Below are 23,570 nucleotides of genomic sequence, written 5' to 3'. Positions count from 1 at the left end.
TGCTAGCAGATAAATTTGATTTTAAACAAGCTTTTGTAGTGATAAGAGAAGATTTTAACTGATACATTGTCTCCTCAGCATGGTTAAAAATGAACAAAGAATATTAATTTAAGAACTACATTGTTTTCAAGACACAGTATATGAATGACAAATGAACCATGGTAGTATTAAGGGGCACCGTTCCATGTAATCAAATTATTCTTGACCTTTATATTTCTTTAAAAGAATATCAACTAAGTATAACGTACTCTTGGGGAAATGATAACATCTGTTCAGCTATAAGGCTTTGCAAAGTCATTTCCCTTCTTCAGTACTTTAGCAATTATTAAGGTTTTGAACTAAGCTAATTCCTAGTACAATTAACCCAAGTTAGTTTACACATTTAGAAAACATAACTGAACCAAAACAAAGCAAGGGAAAGTCCTCCTTTTTATGACGGTATCAGATAAAATTTGTACAAGAAACTTTTTTTTCCCCTCTCCTATTTAAAAGCTAGAAATAATTTACAATTCCACAGGTTTTAGATTTTGTTGAAGGAATTAAATAACCCTCACACAGTTCTTCAAAAAAAGTGATAGATTTGAGAGACAGATGGGTATGTTTCTCTAACTTTGAGTGAGTATGCCTCATTTTCTATAGATTTAGATTTGAAAAAAACCCAGTGAAACCCAACCCTCTGTATATGCCCAATTCTTTTGGAAACAAGAAACAGAAATTAAGCCCAAATTCTTGCCAAGAAAGACCAGCTAATTCAGGAACTTTGCTTTCCCAAATGGACAAGACAATGTAGAACATTCCCCTACAGAAGCTCTCTAAATCTCTTCTTGATTTAGTGTCAAATAGAGTAATGTGTAGGGGCTGCCAGAAGAATCTCAGTCTGGGCTGTAAAGGACCCAACTCATCCCCAATATTCAGAGCCAGGCTCAGCACCACTCAAATTTTTTGCATTTTAGTGGACTCTTCTCAGAGGTGCAGCCCCTTTTGGCCACCTATCTGCTTCTTTGTAACTATGTCTTCTTCTTGGGAAAGCTGGAGGACATGCAAGCAGCAGAAATACGCAGGTGTATGTGAAAAAAACCCATACTTAGCCAACTGGTGCCCAAACAATTATCTTTAGGGTGCACTGATCAACAAAGACAGAAGTGTGCACTGCTGTCACACCTTTAAGAAGCTGTGAACACATATCTGCAGCAGAGGCTGACAACCGTTGGATACACCTGTGAACCCCTTGCACATCCCCACACCGATCCCACATTGTTCCCACCTTTTTATTGATCATTGTTAAATTCTGATCAACTTTCAGCATTTCTGCATCCCTCTGCTCCACTTCGAAAGCCTGAAGCAAGGTTCTGGATCTTATCTTGGGCCAAGCCAAGCTGCTGTCCAGCTGAGAGAAGCAGCAGTGCAACTCTTGCCTCATTCTAAGCAATTCCTCTTCCGATAGCGAGAGGGGTAAACTTAGAACCCGCCTGTTAAAAAAACAAAAGCCATTTGCTGTTCAGTCAATATTGCATAAAATGTAAGAGAGATGCACACAAATACTTTACATGACAATGATGATCCTTTTTTGTTTTATTCATACATCAGTTAATGATTCCACACATAGGAGTGAGCTGCTAAGCATGTTCAAAATATCCTTGAGGATACTTTAAGTTCTGCATACAGATCTTCCTGGATTGCAAAACTTCATTTTCAAGGGGAAACAGTTTTTGAATATTTAAAAAAGTAAAAATAAAAATAATTTTAGCACATTTCCCATGCTCAGAATCCTTCCACTTCTTCAGACAATACAAAGCCTGAACTTCAGGCTGAAATTGAGATAAAAGCTTCCCAAAAAGCCTCCCTGTGCTGCTCCCCAGCACTTAGGAGTCACAGCTACTGAGAGGCAAAATAAAATAAAATAAAAAAGTATCTCTTTATAATAAACTCATATATGTCATCCCTCCCATCACCAAGTCACAAGGGTTTGAGCTGGTTTTTGTAAAAAAGCTTTTAGCAGTCTGAACAACAGTGAATATATTTTATCAGCAATGTGAATCACTCAAAGTTCCCATTTTGTAGAAGGAAGGTTCTCAACACAGAAGTCTGGGGAACTGATCCTCAGGTCAAGCCGAAGTTGACTTAAAAATAAAGCATGCTAAAGCCTAAATTAATCTTCCAGTTGTGACTAACCTTGGACTATATTCATCATCTCGTGACTGAAATATCTCCTTAAGTGTATTTCATTAAAAAATAGCATAATTTTTTTGCTGGGAAATTGTCTCTATTTCCCCAAAAATGTATTTGTATTTAAAGCTTGAACAGTGTATTTTTAAGAGAGTAGTTTTCTTTTAAAAATATATTATACTGTATGTTCCATTAGGACTGATGCTTTTATTCAATATATCACAGGCCTCATCATTTCATTAGACTATTTCTGAGTTTAGAAATCCTTATTTCTGTTTACTGATTCAAAGTACAGCTAAATCCTAAATTAAAACTTTTTTAATATGCAAAGTTTTTCTCTTCAAAAAATTACTTAAAGGCAACAGTACTCCAAGCAAGCATTTACAGTATACTTAACTGTTTCTCATCTTGTCTTAGACTTTCAGAAGAAAATCCATATCCTATATCTAGATATACAGATATAGAGACAGAGATATAAAAGAAAATACAGCATATCACAGTTTTGTCCTGTCCATGTTTAAAAAGGACTTTAAGCATTAATGATCTTCATAAATATTTTGGACTAACTCATGGTCCCTTTGATAAGCAACAAAAATGAAAAGCTATCATTCAGAATAATTCTTTGTGAAAACCAGATAGTGGATGAGAACATAAACATGAGAGCTGGCATCTGTCATCAAAATATCCAAACTGACATACAGTGGACTGAACATAAAGACAGTGACAGATTTTAAGAGGCTTTTGATAGGACAGTTGTGCAAGTGCTTCATGTTTTGTATGTATTTTCCAGTATTTTACCAGAAAAACCAAACAGCTTATTGTTGCTGTAAATAAAGATAGCGTTTAACAAATACAACAGGAGACACTGCAGGCTGGAACAAAATTATCATGGAATCGTGAAAGACCTGCTGGGTCATACAATCTACTTCCCTGCTCGTGTAGGTCTGCACTCAGCAATGTAAGTAAGAGACAATAAGACAATGAAATGGCTAATAGAAAAGTATTTGAAAAGCTGAATAAAATACAAAGGCCTTAAAATTAGAATGAAAACAAGATGAATCGATTTTTTTTTTTTTTTTAACAAAGCAAACATGCAATAGACAAGGTTTCTTTTCAGATTTCTTTTATATGGTTTGACACTGTGCATCAGGCAAACTTACAAAGATGCTGTCTGGACAAAACCGTCCAGGCACATCTATTTTGCTGTAAGGAAGAGGTATGAAGGAGAAACCTTAACTAACGGTTGGGGGTTTTTTCCCCCCTTCTGTTCAATTTCTCATGCCTTCTACGTTTGCTGCAGGGGCAGACAGACCAATACAGGTTTGCCTGTTCCAGCTGCTTCCCCTAAAGCTGCAATTTTGACAGCAGACAATTTTATGTTCCCATGTCTCTAACAATGTCTGTTACTAAATGGACACTATAGGAAATGTAGCAGTGTAAATATTCAGATAATACAACAACTAGTCATAAATGCACTTGAAAGCTACGAAGAAGTGCTAATGAACAGAGCAAATCTCTCGGGGACCTTGTTGTCCAGTCTGAGAGGCACCACACATGCCAACTCTCAGCTGCAGTCATGGCCTCCCCCTGAGCAAGGTTTCTCAATGGTGACAAGGCCACCACTTGCCTTCCCACCTCCCCAGAGTCACATTGTAGCAGGCAGCAATGGCCATAAGGTGCACCCAGGGCCGGCAAACCTCTCTGTAAAATAGCCCGTGACATGACACCTCTCTGGCTGGGGGCTTGGTGCCAGGGGCACTTTGTCAGCAGGTCAGATTGGCCAAGCCTGATGTGCGGAGCCCACGAGCTGGAGAGGTAGACTGCTGCGCTGTGCATTTATGAAATACGGGGAAATACTGTGGCAGAGCTTAAAATGAGCACCTGATGAGTAAGGCTTGACTTGTGGCTGGAAGAAATATATTGAAATTGAATTCGGGGCTAATTATGGCTGACATACTAAATGACATTTCCAAATTGCTGGACCTCTGAGAACAGACTGAAAATAATAATGAAAGATGTGCAAGTGAAACCTGACACGGTCTGAACAGAAGTACAGAAACATTTCACCTTTTTGGTTTCAAAGCCACCATTTCCCAGGATTTCTACCGCCGCACTAGGAGTGCCGGCTCACCCGTCAGCGCTGCAGGGGCTGAGCGCTTGTGAAAAATTAACTCCCAAGTGCATGACAGGGAACTTATAATTAGGAATTATACCAGACAGGTGTGAAAACTCCTAGTTCATCTCTATTTGCAAAAATAACTACGAAAAAGGTACACAGAGATACTTGCATGAATACTGATTGTTCCCAGCTCCTTAATTTCTTTTGTTCCAAAAGGTTCGTTTCCAGTTCTTGGCTCAGCTTCTGCCTGGTGAGCTGAAGCAGCTCTTCAGCGGCCATACTCTTCTCACACTCTTCCCTTTCAAGCTGTTCATGTTTAACAACCATCTCTTTTTTATGTTCCTCCACAGCTTCCAGCAGGAACATCTTTGGCACACTGAGCTTTACCAGTTCTTGCACAAATACTCCACACTGAACACGTTTAAGCTCTTCAACAGTTTTCTCTGTTAGACTAAATAGAAGCTCTTTCAGCTCTTCGCTGGCCTCATTGTCAAGCTTTTCACTAAGTTCTTCAAATTCAATGGTGTGCTCACTCAGAAGATTTTTCCAGTGTCTCAGGTAGTGAGTGACCTCCTTAGAAGTTCTGAAGGGGTCTCCAAGTGACAGCTGCTCCTTCCGATGTTCTTTCTGCTGATTCATTTGGCAAAAGAAGGAACAAGGTTAAGAGAAGGAACTTCTCAAATTCTAGCTCTTTAAATATGTATTTCATAGCAACACAAGATTTCATACTTTTATTTTTCAGTGTTCTCAAAACTGTTTTTCAGTGTCCAGAGACATACCTAGTCCTCAACATGAAGGCTTTGTGTGCATCTAGCAGGCCTGTGATAATTCAGATTATTGTTAGATAGGAGGGCTAACACAGGCCTGTGATAATCTGGGTTGTTGCTAGATAGAAGGGCTAACACCTAAACAAATGCGTGATCTTGTGGTTTGACGTAATCCCAAGCAGCTGAACTGTAGTGATCTGGCAGCATTCCAGAAGTGAATCTGGATCAAATACCAAGGAAGAGAGAGAGGGGAAAAAAAGGCTAGGTTTTTTTTATTTTCCCCATCTTACAGCATGCAGCAATTTCATTGGAAAGCTAAACCAAAGCTACCTATACTGAGAATAAATACAACAAATGAAGCCTCCATCGTTATACCTGCTGTCTCTCCTTGGACTGATATCTGTTAAACAGCAGAAAACACTGAAACAGATATCCTGCAACAGGTAAAATTAGTCTCACCTAACTTCAGTCATTTAAAGAAGTATCACCTAATCCAAGATAGTTTTTTCTACATTCTTTAGGCAGAGAAAGATAGGGACCTTTGGATAATAACTCCCTTTCCTTTATCTTGGATTGCCTGCAAGTCATCTTCCATTATGAGATGATTTGGAGCTCTTGGAGTTAGCCTTAATTTTTAGATGGCTAAGGTTAGATGACATGAGTCCTACCACAAGTAGCCATAGGTACACCATCTCTTAAATAGTTTTGGTTTGTAGCTGAATTTTAACTATGCTGTAGAGGTCACTCAACTCACATATCCAGGAAACCCATAGAAAATGACGACTGTTGCAAATCTGTGCTATCCCCCTCACCGACTCCAGAATGTCAGTTGGCTTTTGCTCGTCCACATATTACAGAGGCTTGTCATAACCCCCTTGGACAGGTTAGACTAAGTTTCTCCAGTTATATTACTTTTGTGCAGGTTTTTCTAAAAGAAGAGCTATTAATTACTGCACAATTAATACAGCACATGGCAGTACACAGTTAAAAACAACAGACGCTTATTTTTATCCATGCTCCTGGCAGCACTGACCCCATCCTAAGAACCACACTTTATTTTTCAATTCACTCCACTTTTAACTCATGTGAAAATAAATATACTGAAAATAATTACCTTTTGTAGCATTTCCCGCCTTCGCTTGGTAATGAGTTTCTGGCGAAGCTTTTGCTTTTCTTGTTTTAAATCATGATCGAATTTCTGTTTAACAGAATTAATTTCAGCCTCAGCTCGGTCCATGAGCACTCCCAAATGACTTTCAGGTAGATGACCTGCTCTGTAATAACAGTGTTTGAAGTCTGTTATCCCAAATTCTTAAGAGCAAAAGGATATTGGAGGCAATTAGTACCATAAAGCTCAAAGTAGACACACAGAATGATCTTTGTTTCTTTCCAGTGATACTTGGGGGGATCAGTGGATAACAGAAAGATAATCTCAGAGATGAGTGTAGAATTGAGGCAGTTTGTGAAGATAGAGTGGAGGTGTATAAAGAAGGAACGGGAAGAAGGAAGGAAGGGAAAGCAAATGAAAAACCAATTATATATCAGTCAGAAATGTAAATGATATTCAAATGAGACATTTTAAACCTTATATATTATTCATAATATTTACATTTTTCATTTAATGCTCCTGGAATGCAATTCTAGGTGTCTTTTACAACTCCTTCTCCTCATTAGAAACAATTTTCTCTTTAAAGGATGTAATATAATCAAGTTAAAACTAAAAATTATTTTAAAGATACAAAGCAATCATATCCATGAAAAGATTTATATTCAGATTTCCTATTACATTTACATAATCAGAAAAATTATAAAGATTTTAAATTAACAGTGAAATACAATAATCTAACAGATCAGATTCTCAGTCTTAAGCAGACAGTGCTTTCAAATGGAAGCTTAAGACTATGTTCTACCTCCAGTTGCTACAGTATTTAATTTCAGAGTAAGCAAGATCCCAACCATGCAACAGTTAGAAAAACCTCCCTCTCTACAAACTCAAATTGAATTTCAAAAATTACCTGCTATTATATTTACACCAGAAATTCCCCAAATCTTTCTCAGACAGGGGAAGAATAAAAGGACATCTTAATTCAGACCACACTGTTGGACATTCATGAGTTATAATTTCTAATACTAAACACAGTGGACTTCCAAAATGTGGGGTTGAAAAAGTCAACATGGAAATTTGAGTAGAAAGCACCAATTCCTGACCTGAACCCAGATGTTGCCCAAACACTTTCTGGTTTATTTTTCAAATCCCCATTTTTCAGAAGATGTGAACATTACACACAGAGCCTGGATTCAGATAAATCAGGTCTTCCAAGGACCTGTTCCAACATGATACCTGGCCCAATTAATAAACTGGAATAGCAGCTAAATGTTGCAAGCTCCTCCAGAAAGGACAGTCTTTCATTCTGGTTTATCAGGACTTGTTGCTAGTGTAACAGCTTAATTCTAAATAAAAACTAAAAGAAATAAAATAGAAGATTAACATATTAGCTTGTTTGCAGCCACTGCACTGTAACCATGGTAGCCAGATTGCACAATTTACACCTCTCCAATTACTGCTCAAGCATCCAAGCATAGTGCTCAAGTATCTGAGCAAGCCATGAAACATCATCTCCTACATAACCAATGAACTGGGAACTCAGATCTGCTTTATCACACAGTTACGTCAACCAGAGAAAGCCTCCTTTTGCAGAGCTTTTCCAATGTCTATCTACTGTACTTCTTTAATCTTCTGTAAAGAGGATTAAAATACCTCTCAGTACCTTGAGAGCAATCCACCAAGCATCATTCCTGGATCTCTGAGCCAAGTCATTTTTGTCTTGAAAGCAATCAACGTTAAATTTCAGTGTTGTGTTAAAAAAACCCCAAACCAACAGCACCAAATTTCCTACCCATATTTGGTAACTCTAAGTGTTGCGCCCCTTTTTGATCAAACATAAGGCAAAAGATTAGCAAATAAAAGGTAGATTATTATGGTGAGGAAGTGAGGCAAGATAATAACCAAGATATTATTTTTAACACCTTCATCCTGCCTTGTACTGAGGAAATAAACTCAGGCTTTCTGCATCCAATTAAAATCCCCGTCCAGAGCAGTGAAAAGGAGCTGCAGAAGACTGATGTGCTGGAACCATCCAGCAAATGAAAGATACAGAAAAAGCCAAGCAACACAGAATGACTGGAAGATGATATATACCTACCTATTCTTAGGAATAAAAGAAAAAAAAGAAGTCTACATTATTTCAGTTTGAAGTTGTTGATTTACTTAGAGATCCAGTATATTGTGGCAGGTGCATCCGCCCAGTGAAAACAGAGCTTCCTGGCTGTTGAAACGTGGCAGCTTTTGGCTGTCTTTGTTTTCAGGGTCTCGCGGTAGCTGAGACCTTTGACCAATGGGAGCCGCTATTGACTACAGGTCAGATTCGGCCTGGGTATAAATGGAGTCCCCTGGGGGAGCCATTTTGAGCTCGTCCCCTGGAGCTGCACGCTGCGGTCAGAGGACTCTCCCCTTGGGTCAGGACGCTGCCCAAGGAAACTCCTCGAGGTACTTTGGGTCGGGACGCTGCCCTGAGCAGGTCCTCGAGGTTGAGAGCCCTCACTTTCTAGGTGAGTGATAGAGCGTTTTGGGTTGTCGTTAAACCCTAGGCTGTGAAGCTTTGTTTTTCGTTTTGGGTTCTCGTTAAACCCACGAAGTGAAGTTTACGTTTGGGGTTCCCGTTAAACCCCTAGGCTGTGAAGCTTTGTTGTTCGTTTTGGGTTCTCGTTAAACCCACGAAGTGAAGTTTTCGTTTGGGGTTGTCGTTAAACCCCTGGGGTGTGAGGCTTTGTTTTACGTTTCGGGTTCCCGTTAAACCCTAGGAAGTGAAGTTTTCGTTTGGGGTTGTCGTTAAACCCCCGGGGAGTGGGGCTTTGTAAAGTATTTCGGGTTACTGTCAAACCCCAGAAAGTTATTCTGTTCTCCTCTTGTGGACATCCGGATCTGTAATCTACGGAGAGCTGACTGGTGGTTTTATGGAAAAAATAAATCTATTTATTTTTTTTAAATTGGTGGTGGGTTGCTTATTTGGAAGCCTCCGTAACAATTGGCGTAGTCGGCAGGATGTCAATAGAGGAGTTGTTACAGAAATATAGCTGTGCCCCTTCCCCTTTAGAGATACAGTGGGCAAAAGAGAGGCGGCTTGACCCGGTAGAAGTTGTGAGAAAGTTGAAACAGAGCCGGGGAAGTTGGTGGATAAGCAGAAATGAAGGAAAAATGTGCGCCATATTAGGTGCTTGCTTGACTCAGGCGCAGGACTACTTTGCAGCAGTGGAGCTGGCAGAAGGAGTACAAAAGGCGGCTGGCATTCAGGCGATGGATAAGAGGGGGCGGTGTGGAATTCCGCTTGCGGCGCCGGTGGATCCCAGCCACCTTAAACCTCTCATCAGAGGGCTCCCGGATGCCTTAAAGACACATATCCAGTCCCTTAGAGAGATGGGCTGGATTGATTTGAGTGGGGGTGGGGGTGAAAATCGGAGGGTTCGACAAGTTAGTCGAACAGCTTCCCCCGCTGAACAGCCTGCTCGTAGAGAGTTTGAATTGCCCCGAGATAAGTTAGGCCGATTTTATGAGTCAGGAAGGAATGATCTTTGGCAGAAGGCGCTGGCACTGGGGGTGCCCCGGGCCAGGTTGCATGGGCGGTCTACTGATAATATCTTAAAGTTGGTGGAATTGCTGGAGGGGAAAACTCGAAAACAAAGGGAAACACAGGTAACTCTACTCCCTCAGGAAGGGAAAATTAACCCTTTTGTGGCATCGAGGGGGGAGTTGAGAGAGTTAAAAAAACTAGTAGCTGCGGTTTGGGGATCGGGCCGCCCACTCCGCACGGTGAATTCCTGCCAATGGTCCGCTGATAAGGAACCTTATATATATATTCCTGTGGGTCCTAAACGGATAAGTTTGGAGTTTTCAATTGACATAGGGGCTCGAGTTAGTGTTTTAAATAGACAAGTCACTGAGTTAGGATTTAAACCATCAAGGAAATTTACAAATATAGTAGGTGTGATGGGGGCAATAGAAAAATGTCCCCTAGTGAGAACACATTTCTCTTGTAATTCTCTAGTTTGGCCAGTCCGTAAGTTAGATGAGCATTGGTGGTTAACAATTGATTATTGGAGATTGAATAGCAATATTCTACCTTTAACAGCTGCTGTCCCAAATATATCACCAGTAGTAGCAGCAATACAGGTAGCTGCTTATTTATGGATGGCTGCTTTAGATGTTAAAGATATGTTTCCTATGATTCCTCTGAGGGATGAAGATAAGCCTCAGTTTGCTTTTACCTGGGAGGGGATTCAATATGCTTTCAATCGACTCCCACAAGGGTATAAACATTTTCCCACTATTGCTCATAATACTTTGGCCAAGCTTCTTGATATGGTGGACATGCTGTTGGGTGTTCATATATATCAGTATATAGGAAATATTAAAGAACAGGTAGGACAAGAAATTAAATTTTTAGGAGCTTGGTGGGTGGCTGGAGCAATTGTAGTATCTGATGATATTTTATCAGTTATTGAGAAGGGACAGATACCAGGTAATAAGGTAGAACTGCAGCAACTGTTGGGTTATTGGAGGAAGCATATACCAGGGTCTTCAGTAATTGCCTGCCCTTTATATGGTTTGCCGCGGAAAGATAGAGCATGGGACTGGACGTTACAGCATACAGAGGCCCTGAATGTTTTAAAGGATGAACTTAAAACTTATCAGAAGTTGGGGCCCTTACATCCACAGGACCCGTTGAGAGTGAAGTGGGGATTTGCAGAACATGCCTCTTATTGTGGCGTGTTTCAGAAGGGACCACAAGGACCAGTTAGACCTTTGTTATTTTCTTTCACTTCATTTAAGGAGGCTGAACGGCGGTATATAGAGTGGGTAAAGGGCCATGTAAGAGATGGAACCCCTGCTGCAAAATGGAATCAACAAGTAGATCATTTGGCCCAAATCAGGGTAGTTAATAGTGACAAAGGAGATTGGGATCGGCTGGTTGAGTGGCTACATATTAAGCGAGGTCACTCAGGGAAAATAGATCTCTGTTGTGGGTGTTGGTCCTGGGGATGGCCTGTGCCAAGGAAGATGTGTGAAGCAATTCTTATGGCTTGTCCACAATGTCAAGTGAGGCTTAAGATTAACCATCCAAATCAAGCACCAGCCCAACATATTAAAGAAGGTAAGGCACTTTGGAGCACCTGGCAAGTTGATTATGTTGGTCCTTTAAAACCATCTCATGGAAGAAGGTACATCTTGGTGGGAGTAGGGGTGGTATCGGGACTAACTATGGCTACAGCTGTTAATGTAGCTACTGGAGGCCAAACAGTCCAAGTTTTAAAAGGATGGTTTTCAATTTTGCCCATTTCTGAATGTATTCAGAGTGATAATGGGTCACATTTTACAGCTGCAGTACTGCAAGACTGGGCACGAGGGGAAGGTATTGAGTGCGTGTTTTATACACCATATTACCCTCAAGCCAATGGCATGGTGGAGCGATATGTATGCCAGCCTGTCATGGTGAAGTTGCTCCTAGTTGGCATTGTGTCTATGGTCCTGGTAAAATCTAGGGGTTTATATGCCTGGGAGGCTTTAGATAAAGGTGAGGAAACCCACCGAATTAGTGTCCAATGGATAATCTCTGATTTTTAACTTGATGCCCGGGTTTTGATCCGAGGCCTAGTTTTGTTTTTATTAGGACCTCGGAGGAATGGATGATGTCGACATCTTGCCTGGCTGTGGGGATCCATATGGACAATCAAGATCCTGATGACAACGGGGTGGTGAAGGAGTCTTGTGAAATTGACAGCCCTCAGAAGAATATGATTGGACTTGGTGTTGTTATATTGGGCATTGATTGTTTGTTTTGTTAGAATGGTTAATCAGCCTTTTCAATTTTGACTGTATAATTACCTAGGGATGACAATCCACAATGAGCATGGAGACTCACCGGACTGCGCTCCCTTTTAACCTTGGAGGCAAGAGGTGACTGCGCCACCACTCCAAGGAAACCAGCCGAATCATGACTGTAGTCACGGGGTGGATTGTGGCAGGTGCATCCGCCCAGTGAAAACAGAGCTTCCTGGCTGTTGAAACGTGGCAGCTTTTGGCTGTCTTTGTTTTCAGGGTCTCGCGGTAGCTGAGACCTTTGACCAATGGGAGCCGCTATTGACTACAGGTCAGATTCGGCCTGGGTATAAATGGAGTCCCCTGGGGGAGCCATTTTGAGCTCGTCCCCTGGAGCTGCACGCTGCGGTCAGAGGACTCTCCCCTTGGGTCAGGACGCTGCCCAAGGAAACTCCTCGAGGTACTTTGGGTCGGGACGCTGCCCTGAGCAGGTCCTCGAGGTTGAGAGCCCTCACTTTCTAGGTGAGTGATAGAGCGTTTTGGGTTGTCGTTAAACCCTAGGCTGTGAAGCTTTGTTTTTCGTTTTGGGTTCTCGTTAAACCCACGAAGTGAAGTTTTCGTTTGGGGTTGTCGTTAAACCCCTGGGGTGTGAGGCTTTGTTTTACGTTTCGGGTTCCCGTTAAACCCTAGGAAGTGAAGTTTTCGTTTGGGGTTGTCGTTAAACCCCCGGGGAGTGGGGCTTTGTAAAGTATTTCGGGTTACTGTCAAACCCCAGAAAGTTATTCTGTTCTCCTCTTGTGGACATCCGGATCTGTAATCTACGGAGAGCTGACTGGTGGTTTTATGGAAAAAATAAATCTATTTATTTTTTTAAATTGGTGGTGGGTTGCTTATTTGGAAGCCTCCGTAACATATATCCACAGCTCAAACTGATGGTGATGCAGTATTGTAAAATCTATATATTTATTTTTTTGGAATCTACTTATTTAGAAATCTCAGATATGGGAGTTTACATGGCAACTTACTTATATTAATCAGTATTACAGTAATTCCTAGAAAGCTTAATCCTGGCAAGAGGCCTTCATTTCTGGTTTCATATTAATACAGTATAAAAACAATTACAGAATTAGAATTAAAAGATGTCCTGTTCCCAAAAGACTCTGAGCTGAAACACAAAATAAAAGGAGAAGAGAAAGATAATGAGACAGTATAGAGCATATGATAAACTGCTTGGTCTCAGCATACCAGAAATCTAATCACTGAAGGAATGTGCAGGCACATGTTTAATGTCTTTGAACAAGGAGAATTTTAATGAAGAAGAATACTGCAGTAGCGAGAAGGATGTTTACAGGGAGAACCTCCCAAATGCAGCGAGTGCCACGGAAGGAACAGAGATGAAGTGTGTGGCCAACAGCAGCAGTGTCATCGGTCAATCAGAGGCAGACCTTGACTTCCCTATATGAATGAAAGCCAATGAATTTAGAAGAAAATGTGAAGTGAGGGCACTAAAAGTAGTAGTTGTATTTGATGCTATGAAGAACTATATAAGTGATGATGGACCCCAGCAAAGGAAGATGGTTTTATGAAAGCTAGAGAAGGCATGGGAGCATCACTTAGGCAGATGGATATGAAGCAAGAAGGTTGTACCAGCCTGGATGCACACGGAGGCTGAATCACAACACTATACAGAGACTATACAGAGAGAACCTGCAAGATGGTGCCTGTGTTACTCTGCTTCAGCTACTTCAGAATTTCACCTGCTGAACTGGCACCTTGCTGGTGCCCAGCTCAAAATCTAGGTAAATAATTCAGAGCAATAAATGATCTACACAGTAAAGTGCTACAAGCAGAAAAGGTTTGAAGAGATTATTAGAAAACTTTATACTAATTCACTACTGCTGGAGGCATTCACTTTCCAATACCAACTCACTGAAAGGTCCAGCAGGACACTGTTCAGAAAATTATTTTGCTTATAGCAAGGTCCATATAAATTGAGATTATTCAGAAGAGTAAGTAAGAGACCAATATGAGATGTTTTGCTTTGAACTTTTATGTCAATCACTTGTCTGCTTTAAAAACACAGTTCACAAGAATGCTAGAGGTCTTATAAAAATTAAAATTTTTGGAGAAATTTATAAAGGAGTTTGAGGTCTTATCTAGCAAGTCAGCAGAAATGGATTCAGTTTTTAAGAGACAAAAGAAGAAAACTTCTTGTGAATGAGCAGATACTGGCAAAAGAATGATGCAACACGTTACAGCTGTTGTAGTTCAAAAACATCAAGAACGTTGTGCCTCTAGGGATAGCTGGAACAACCCAGGATAAATACTGCCCCAAGTATCACCCTCATGCCCATTTATTCTTTAAGGGAAAACACAAAAAGCCTAGCTAGACATCCCTGAAATCTATCATTACAGATTATATTTTAAAACTTGTCTTCCTGCGTTTTGGTACTGCAGTCCACGGACTCCATTTCCAAAGACACTGTGTACCCACAGGGACATTTTATTTAAACACTATCTTTAGAAATCCCAGCTTGAAAACTGGCCGCTCTATTTCATTTAAAATGTTCACAACCCTCCCTAGAATTGGTTTGGTTTTATTTTGCTTCTTATAACCTTTATTTCTGGCCACACAGAATCTTTTTCATGTTAATTTGAAACTGCCTTGCTATCTGATAAATTTTAAACATCCTATTAAGCTCCATTTATCTGCTGGTTTATGTATCCCTGAATCTGTTTATGTGTGGTATCTAATCTACATCTTTTCTCAGTTTCTCTTCTCTAGACAAACAGTTCTGCATTTTAAAATTTCATTTATAAGAGTAAGCTTAGGACATACTATTAAAGTTGGACACAATAGATTAAGACAGACAGACCTGTATCTATATTTAGACAAGCAGATTCAATGCTCAAGTGAAAAATAAGAGGATACTATAGATTCAAATTTAAAGTACCAGCCATTCAGACCAGAATTCTCTTGGTGCTCAAAATTTTACTGCTCTAATTTGTAAATATTCCTCAAATTATTTTGTAATTAGAAACTGAACTAAAAGCCTACCTAGCATCGATTATAACTTCCTCAGGGTTTATACGAGGATATTTCAGTTTCCCCATAGGAAAAAAAAAAAAAAAAAAAAGACTAGCAAATAATCTGAAATACTACATCTGGAGTTTTTTAATCTGAACAGCTAAAGAATGAGTAACAATCTATCAGTTTGGCCAGCATTTGCCTGAAAGGAATTCCCGCCACAGCAGGTATGGGAAGTTACAGGAAAATAACTAGTTCTAGTCCCAGAAAGTCAGATGGGATTGCTTCTCTACAAATGCCATCTCCAACTATGGACATGTTTTCTTTGTCTGCAGAGGACTACGACACTGCATCCTCTGAGAAGTTTAATAGAGGAGTGCCAGAAAAATTAATTTTTCATCTTGGTAATGATGCTTGTTGGTTTTGGAAATTTTGGATTTTCTGGGGAGGTTTTTTTTTTTGGAATATTTTTTGGAATGAGATCTACAAGGTCTTGGATTACTACACATTTCCTTTTTGTTTTATAGTTGATCTGTTTCATGACTGTTAGGTGCAGTAACAGACATTAAGCAATGAGTGGAATCTATTTTTCCAGCTTGAGAAGTCTCAGTTTTTCATTGCAATGATTTAAGCTATATATGCAGTGGTCATACAAGTGAGAGTTCCTCATGAAGGCTTTTCACATAACCACAGCACCTGTGAAAAGTCTCAGAACATTTCTCATAACCTGATTCCAAAGGGAGACATCAACTGGTGGAAGGGAACTCTCTGTGAAAGATATGTCTGAATTGTGCCAATACATTTATTTTTGTCTTTGAGCCCCAATGTTAGCAAAAGGGGCAAAGCAGTGCAAACATACTGGAAGAACCTCTCTCTGATGAACAAATCTTGAGGCTAAACTTAAGGTATGATTGCAATGAGGCAGAACACAGGACATGTTAAAAAAAAATCATCATATCAACAGATGCAATCTTCAGTAGCTTTTAACAGACTTCCTGCTTCCTAATATTAAATTACTTTTAAATTAAGTCAACATTATGAAAGAAAAACTACAATGTAAAGACTGATATTTATATTTGTTCTCTTAATGCATGTTCCACATGTTGTCAGTGACTGACACCAACACAGACATCTAAGATACACAAATAAAGCTGCATGCACAAGATCATCAACAGCAGTGCTAGGTTGTTTTCCTTACCAATGTATTTTACTGCACTGGCACGATCCTCAGTAACCTCTCTGTATGCCAAACTAAGATATGCCACAGTTCTCTGGGTAGTACCAAGAGGTCTCTCTCAGTGCTCCACATTGACAGGTAATTTTAAATATTCATGTCTCTGATAAGTCTCTGTTTCTCTCTGTACCTTGACTATGATTATCCTCACATAGAGTGCTTGAATCTGCCTGTATCTGGTACGATATCCAAATAAATTGAGTGTATTACAACAGTCCATTCCAGGTCTACTTTTTACTTCACATGACCTTTACTTCCCAATATTCGCTGTGACAGGTGTTCTCTGCTAGTCAAGATCCTCCCCAGTTACATCATTTATAAACTTAGTCAACTTTCTTTAGAAAACATTAATGCTTTTCAGCTTGAGACTGTACATCCAGCTCCACAAACACATTCAATAAGTGAATCAAATTTGTTCTTCTTTATTAAATCCAGATATCCGCACATAAAGAACCCAGACAAATGGTCTTAACTGATACATGTTGCAATGGACACTGGTAGGACTTTTCACATAATTAAGGACTATTTACATGAATAACGGATGTATAAAGACATTGAGACTCTTACATAAGTCTGGTTCCCACTGGAGTCAGAATTACAAACAGGTTCTATACATGTTCCCAGCAATTCATCACTGTCCTGTACAAAGCGGACACAGACAACAAAGCCTCACCTTAGTGTCTACTGGGATATTAACTAACAAAGGCATCAGTTAAGAAATATTTTCTTAAAATTAACTTAAAATATGAACATTTTCATGCACCTTTCCTGCTAGGTAACACAAAGAGACTTTGGAAGACTATTCTATTGTCTTTGAGATAACATAGTCAAATGACTTCCAAGAAAACAATTTAGATATTTACCTTTCCATTTTATTAATGAGACTTGATATCTGGGTTGCTGCTGCATTTATAAGAGCAGAGGCTCGAGAATCCCTTAACTGTATCTTACTTATAAGATACTCTCTGTAAGCAAATCTTCTATTCAGATGATATTTCTTGCTAGCTTGCAAAAAATCCATTAGCTCTTCAATGTCTCCCTACAGGAAAGAATGTGAACAAATATATTTAATTACATGTAATGTTAATTTCAGCTAACACCTGTGAGTATCAGACCAGATTTGTTCATTAACAAGGCAAAGTTAAAAATCTCTTAGAAGTGATAAACAGTAAGCTTATATCAACTTAACAAACACGTAAAATTATTACTGTAATTTCAACAAAACAAAATAATTTGCTAAACTTTTGGCCTGAATACCTCAATATTGTGTGCACTCTCTTGAATATTTAGTGCACCTCCCGGGAGTGGTAATTTAACAGGTCATTTGATCAGGTACCCACAAATAAATATACACACAACCCTACCAATTTAGTAGAACTGTTCCTGCCCCAAGCTATCCACAGGCTGAAAGATCTTCTTAAACTGTGATCTGAAGGCAGATTATGTTCAGTAACAGCAGTAGGTGGCATCAAGTCCTTCTTTCTTTTCTTATTTTTTTTCCTTTACTATGTATTGCATGATTAAATAAAGGGTAACATTTTCCTATGTGTCTAAGTTGACTTCAAAGACAAAGATAAATCTTCCATGTATGTCCAGTACAGTGTGGGGAAAGCCAAGCCTTCTGTACACAGGCTGGCTCAGAAGCTCCTGCTTCCAGCAGTGGGCAATAGGAGTACCTACAAGTGGGTCTGCTAGAGACCAAAGGTGTACACAGGATGGCCCATAGCAGACATTCTGCTAGCAGACACCCACAACAAGGTCTGATACTTAGGTGACCCATGTCCGAGCAGCCAAGACATCATCAAAACTTCTTTCACTTGCCTTAGCTTTTGCTAGCTGCTTAGCTTTCTTGCACGCAAGTGCTTGCTCATCTGTATCTGACAGTGGCCCATGTATGGCTTTTCTGTAGTGAGACCTGACAGTGTATCTAACTTTAGGAGTGGGCCTTAGATGTTTTGACACCTACTTTCCAGATGTTGCTTTTGAAACTTCAGGCCCTCAACCTTTAGGAGCACAACAATCATATTCTTCTCTGAGAAGCAACCAGAAGAACAGTTCCCAGAATTTCTAGAATCTAGAACACTAACTTTCAACACAAATTCAAGTGAAAAAGAAACCCTGGAGGAAACAACTCAAGCTATTCTGTTGCAAGAGGCTTAAAATGTAACTGAAACCAAAATTGAAGTGCTGAACATACTCATCAGCATCCCCAACTGCATGAGCTAGAGATACTCAATCTTCAACATGAAAAACCACAACACTTTAGACATACCACAATTTCAATAATCTACATATTTGGATCGGGGGGCTCAGTACATCTTCTGAAGTATGGAACAGTACTTAAAAATGCCTACACAGGCAGGTCTCCAAAGGTACTTATTCATTAGACAGTGTTTGTTCTGTTTTAGAAAATGCCATTCATAAAATAGATTTAGGCACCTAACTGTTCTCTGAGTTGCATAAGTCCCTTTATTTGGGCTGAAATTAGTTTTGAAAATGGCACTCTAGCATTTCTGTACTATGCTGAGGGCCCCATTAACACCAGTGAGGTTAGACCTGGAACCAGAAGTTTGCCGTATGAACACATATCTGCACTCAGACCATCCTATGGGGGAGGTCTTAGGGGTAGAGTTGCACCAACAGAGCTTTCAGGAGCTAAGCAGAGCCCCAAGATATACAGATATATCAAAATATTCACTGCAAAACTGGGGATTTATATTACGCAATTTCCCACTGCATGGTATAGACGTGCTTTCAAACTTCTTTCTTCTGCATGATACAGGTGAGCTACTAGTCTTATTTTCCCTGAGCAGTAAAGACAAGCTTTAAGCACTTGGACACTTTGGAAATATTACCCATGAAAACAAAAGTCAGCACTAAGCACATAATGTGGTGGCAAATACCTCTAACTCACTGTTGTAGAAAAAGGCTGTGAGTATGCATCAATATACAGTTGTTTAGATGTCTAGATGTGCACAACGATGGCATTATACTTTTAAAAATTATTCCTATGAAAATTAGTTATAAGTGTGATAACATATGGATAATTTATTTTAGAATTATATGAGTGCAGATATTTCCTGAAACATTCTCAAAAGTTACTGTGAGTTTGTATTCCATTACATTAGGTTAGGAATGGAGTTATCCTACTACCTGTATTTTAGAGTAATCTTCCACTAATGTTTTAGCTGCTTCCAACTTCAGTTCTCCCTTGAAAGTAGCATTTGTTATCTGTGTAAAAAAGATATTATGGAGCTCCTTTCTCTGGGTAACAGCCAGTTGTCTATAAGCTTTTGCAAAATATTCCTCCTGCTTTACCAGAAGGAACCTCTTCAGGCGATCCTGCTCCAGTCTGTGAAGTCTATCCAGAAGACTTCTGTATTCTAGAGCAGGCTGCAGATAAGAGAGAAATAAATAAATCTGAAGTGATTTTCAGTATTCAACATAAAGTATCAGTGCTACTAGCTCATACATATTTTACATGTACTCTGATTACTGTCATTTTAGGTTTGAATGGAGGCTAATACTAAGTCAATGTACACTTTCCATGGTTTTCATCAGTTCTGAATGACAGGGGTTGTACAGTCGTCAATCGCTAATCCGGATAACATTTTCAAGGCCTAATGAACACTTTTTAGAATTTAGAAACATTATTTAAGATAAATGATACAAAACTGCATGCAATTCAACACAAAGACGATATACAAAATTAATTTCTTAGGTTTCATGAATCCTGAAATCCTATTAAAATTGAATAAACTCACTGAAATAACAATAAGCATATATTTTAAAAACAGTATAAATTAGAAAAAAATAGTCTATTACAAATCTCTGAAAGTTCTTATTATTGGCAGCCTACTTTATCTATTGGTTGCTGCAAATTAATCCAAGAGCATCGTTTCAGAGTTACAACAATGGAGTAGAATTAAATGGCAATTAATTTAAAAGCTTCTTTGCAAGAAATACTTTCTCATAGTTCTCCACGACGACTTACATATTCATAGTTTTAATCTCAGATGGCATAAACTCATTATAGAATTAAAACATATATGTCCCACAGAGCAAAGAATGCTTCCCATGCCAACAGAGCTAGCTAACAGTAGTTAGGTCGGCCTTATTCTAAATTACATAGTATTTATCTGGGGAGAACTGTCCTCTGCACTGAGCCCTGCCGACACCTTATCCCTCATTCCCAAGAGGCACACTGTAGACAGCAAATAATTAATCAAAAAGGCAGGGAATATACATTTTGTGTTTTGTCTGAAAAGGGGAGGAGGTTATTGCTGCATCTGTTTTTCACTGCTATCTCTTGGATATCGGTATGCCTGCTGCCAGGAGCACAAGTGTGGGCCATTCCTGGCGCTTCAGCACCTCCTTTTGGACCAGGTTCCGTGGCAAGTACAAAACCAGGTCCTTTCACAGAGGGAAAAGTGAACAGCAAGACATTACTACATGACAAATGGATCAGGACAAGTGCTGGATTGGCCTTAATTCTTTGTTTGATTCCTACCATTCAGGATTTCTGATATAAACCAGAATGAACCAATACCAACGTATTCTGTGTGCAAAGAAAAGCCACTTTGCTGAGAACATATTCAGTGCAAGTTCACATAGTGAGTTTCCAGTCAGGCCTCTCTCCCTTCAAAGCTAGGATTTATATCAGAGAGATCTTTCTTAGTGTTAGATGTCTAGTCTAGTCTCCTTCTATAAACAACAGAACGAAGATTTCTGCAGAGTACAATTCACCGCATCCTTAATAAGATGTCCACGAGTATCCCTTCCTTGACTTCTTTGACTTTTTAGCACCTCTAGTTCAGGATAATCATATTCTAGATATATGAAAGTTTCCTAGAGTCATAATTTAAAATTCACCTGGAAACATCAAAGAAATTCAACTGGTTCACAAGCTTTGTGCCATCAACTTTCTCCACAGAGCAGCCTGATAAACCGAAGTTCTTCCTGAGAACTGCAACATACTGTAGTACCTTTGATGGGTCACACTCAGCAAAAAAACTTCTTTTGTCAAAACTGCAATCATGAGTTGTCATAAAAATCCTTAACAATTATAGGTATATGATATGCAAATAACAATGCTTTCTTTTAAAAAAAAAAAAATAAAAATCAACCGACCACAGAAGGCAAAAAACTTTGTAATGTCTACAAAGAGAGCATACACAAGCATGTATCAGGGAATATACTCATCTAAGTTATTATATTAGTAACATAACTTGTTTTGTCTCTATAATCGTACTGAAACAGACAGCTGAAAACTCAACAGCATCACATTCAACATCCATGTATTCCAGAAGCAAAGCCTCACTGGGTAGTAATGAACTGCACTATTTATTCCCACCAAGTCATCCTCTTAATATGAGTTACAACATTAGACAAGCATGAAACATTAACATGGGAATTTTAGCATTTTAATCTTACAGAGGTGAAATAGTCAAAACCTAACAGAAACCTCTCCAGACATATGAAGTAAAAAACAACAACAACAACAAAAAAAAGAAAGCGGGGGGGGGGGGGGGGGGGGGGGGGGGGGCGGCCAGAAGGAGGGTCAAAATCAGTTTTATTGTAAACATTCAATATACTTGAAAAAAGACAGGGAAGACTGGAGCATAATTTTGTACATGGGATGTCGGACTGGTGATCCAGGCTCTGTTTCCAGCTAGTGACGACCTATGAAATCCTGGGTAACAATAGGTACCCATTTGGACAGAGATCTCTGAAAGAAAGTGACACACATAACCCAAGCTTTTACTTAGAGGGAGACTAAACTTGTAAAGAACCATGCTCTGCCTTAAATTATTTATCTCACTATTATCCAGAAGCTATTTCCAAGAGAAGTCTAATCCCTACTCTACCTAAAATATAGATTGTTCTGCTTGCCTTCACTCAGTTTGGAGGAAATCGGCCTTTGGTTGTACTTATATTCTCATTTTCTTCAAAATATAAATATTGGAGGATTTTTAACCAGATCATAAGGTTCATGATGCAGAGAGTTTGTTCTGCTCTGAACGTGCAAAATACTTTACACAGTGTCTGACTGGAGTTCTTAGGCACCGCTGCAGTGAAATATAGTAAATAAAAATACACCACTTTGCAAGGGTTTAAGTGACGATAAAAACAATTAGGGTAATGACAACCTTTTGTTTTCAGGTGTCGCAGATTCTCTTGAGATAAATTAATTTTCTGGTGAAGTAAAACACAGTTTCCTAATAACAACTGCCCAAATTATGACACTGGAATTTTTGAACACAGAAATTGTACAGCTTTTCTCTTACAATCATAGAATAGTTTGGGTTGGAAGTGACCTTTAAAATCATCTAGTCCAACCCTCCCTGCAATGAGCAGGGACATCTTCAACTAAATCCGGTTGCTCAAAGCCCTGTCCAACCTGACCTTGAACATTTCTAGGGATGGGGCATCTACCACCTCTCTGGGCAACCTGTTCCAGTGTTTCACCACCCTCATAAAAAAGTTATTCCTTATATCTAGTCTAAATCTACCCTCTTTCAGTTTAAAACCATTACCCCTTGTCCTATTGCAACAGGCCCTACTAAAAAGTTTGTCCCCATCTTTCTTATAAGCCCCCTTTAAGTATTGAATGCAATAAGGTCTCCCTGGAGCCTTCTCTTCTCCAGGCTGAACAACCCCAACTCTCTCAGCCTTTCTTCATAGGAGAGGTGTTCATCCCTCTGATCATTTTTGTGGCCCTCTCTGGACCCACTCCAACAGGTCCATGTCTTTCCTGTGCTGAGGACTCCAGAGCTCTGTACTCTCCTAAGAGGACAGCTCCGCCATTCCAGTCTAAAAGAGAAATCATCTATATAAAAAAACCATGTATCATGCAAAATATCTTGATTTTATACCAGATTTACCTTTTCATTCATTTTCTTCATTAATTCTTCAGCCTCTTCATTTGCATTTCTTGCTTTTTGGTGTTGAACCTCCATTTTCTTCTTAGTTTCCAGATTACATTCCGCTGTTAAAGCTACCATCTTCCTTTCATACTCCTCTTGAATCTCTTTCTCCATTGCAAGAAACTGCTTTTTGAAAATTGAACTCATCCTCTTCTCCACATGAGGAAAGAGGCTGTGACTTAAGACCATGTTCTTCATCATCATACCAATCACTTCTTTACATATCTGCATTCGATATGCCTCCAGATCAGCATCTGCCCGTGTCAGGCTGGCAACCTCCAAGCTGCAGAAAAGCAATCAGGACTGTTTGAAATCATAGATTACAGGAAATTTCTATCAGAAGACAAGGATATGTAGATTCATTCAATACTGGGTAACTGAATGGCAGTCAGAGAAGTGCAGGGATATCAAGGCCTATGAGTTTACTAATCATGATAGTAATCCTTCAAATATAAA

The 23,570-nt window shown here is 39.4% G+C and overlaps 1 protein-coding gene across 4 annotated transcripts in view; it reads right to left on the bottom strand.

The window, feature by feature from the left end:
• EVC2 (EvC ciliary complex subunit 2) overlaps window positions 1-23,570 on the bottom strand; it is an 81,479-nt gene that overhangs the window by 21,398 nt on the left and 36,511 nt on the right. For 3 of the 4 annotated variants that reach the window (XR_012623026.1, XM_074822108.1, XM_074822110.1), the window contains 6 exons: window positions 23,073-23,397; window positions 19,342-19,581; window positions 17,052-17,227; window positions 6,167-6,326; window positions 4,455-4,915; window positions 1,265-1,469 (listed from right to left, as the gene is read on the bottom strand). Coding sequence is in view for 3 of the 4 variants with exons in the window: in XM_074822108.1 (XP_074678209.1) it covers window positions 1,265-1,469; window positions 4,455-4,915; window positions 6,167-6,326; window positions 17,052-17,227; window positions 19,342-19,581; window positions 23,073-23,397 (1,567 nt within the window). In the remaining variant the exon portion in view is untranslated. The remainder of the gene's footprint in view (window positions 1-1,264; window positions 1,470-4,454; window positions 4,916-6,166; window positions 6,327-17,051; window positions 17,228-19,341; window positions 19,582-23,072; window positions 23,398-23,570) is intronic. The other variant, XM_074822109.1, reaches the window with a different exon arrangement.

This window comes from Strix aluco, chromosome 4 (assembly GCF_031877795.1).
Source record: "Strix aluco isolate bStrAlu1 chromosome 4, bStrAlu1.hap1, whole genome shotgun sequence".
NCBI classification, from domain to species: Eukaryota; Metazoa; Chordata; class Aves; order Strigiformes; family Strigidae; genus Strix; species Strix aluco.
The sequence above is the reverse complement of the archived record's forward strand: the minus strand, read 5'-3'. Positions and strand labels throughout refer to the sequence as shown.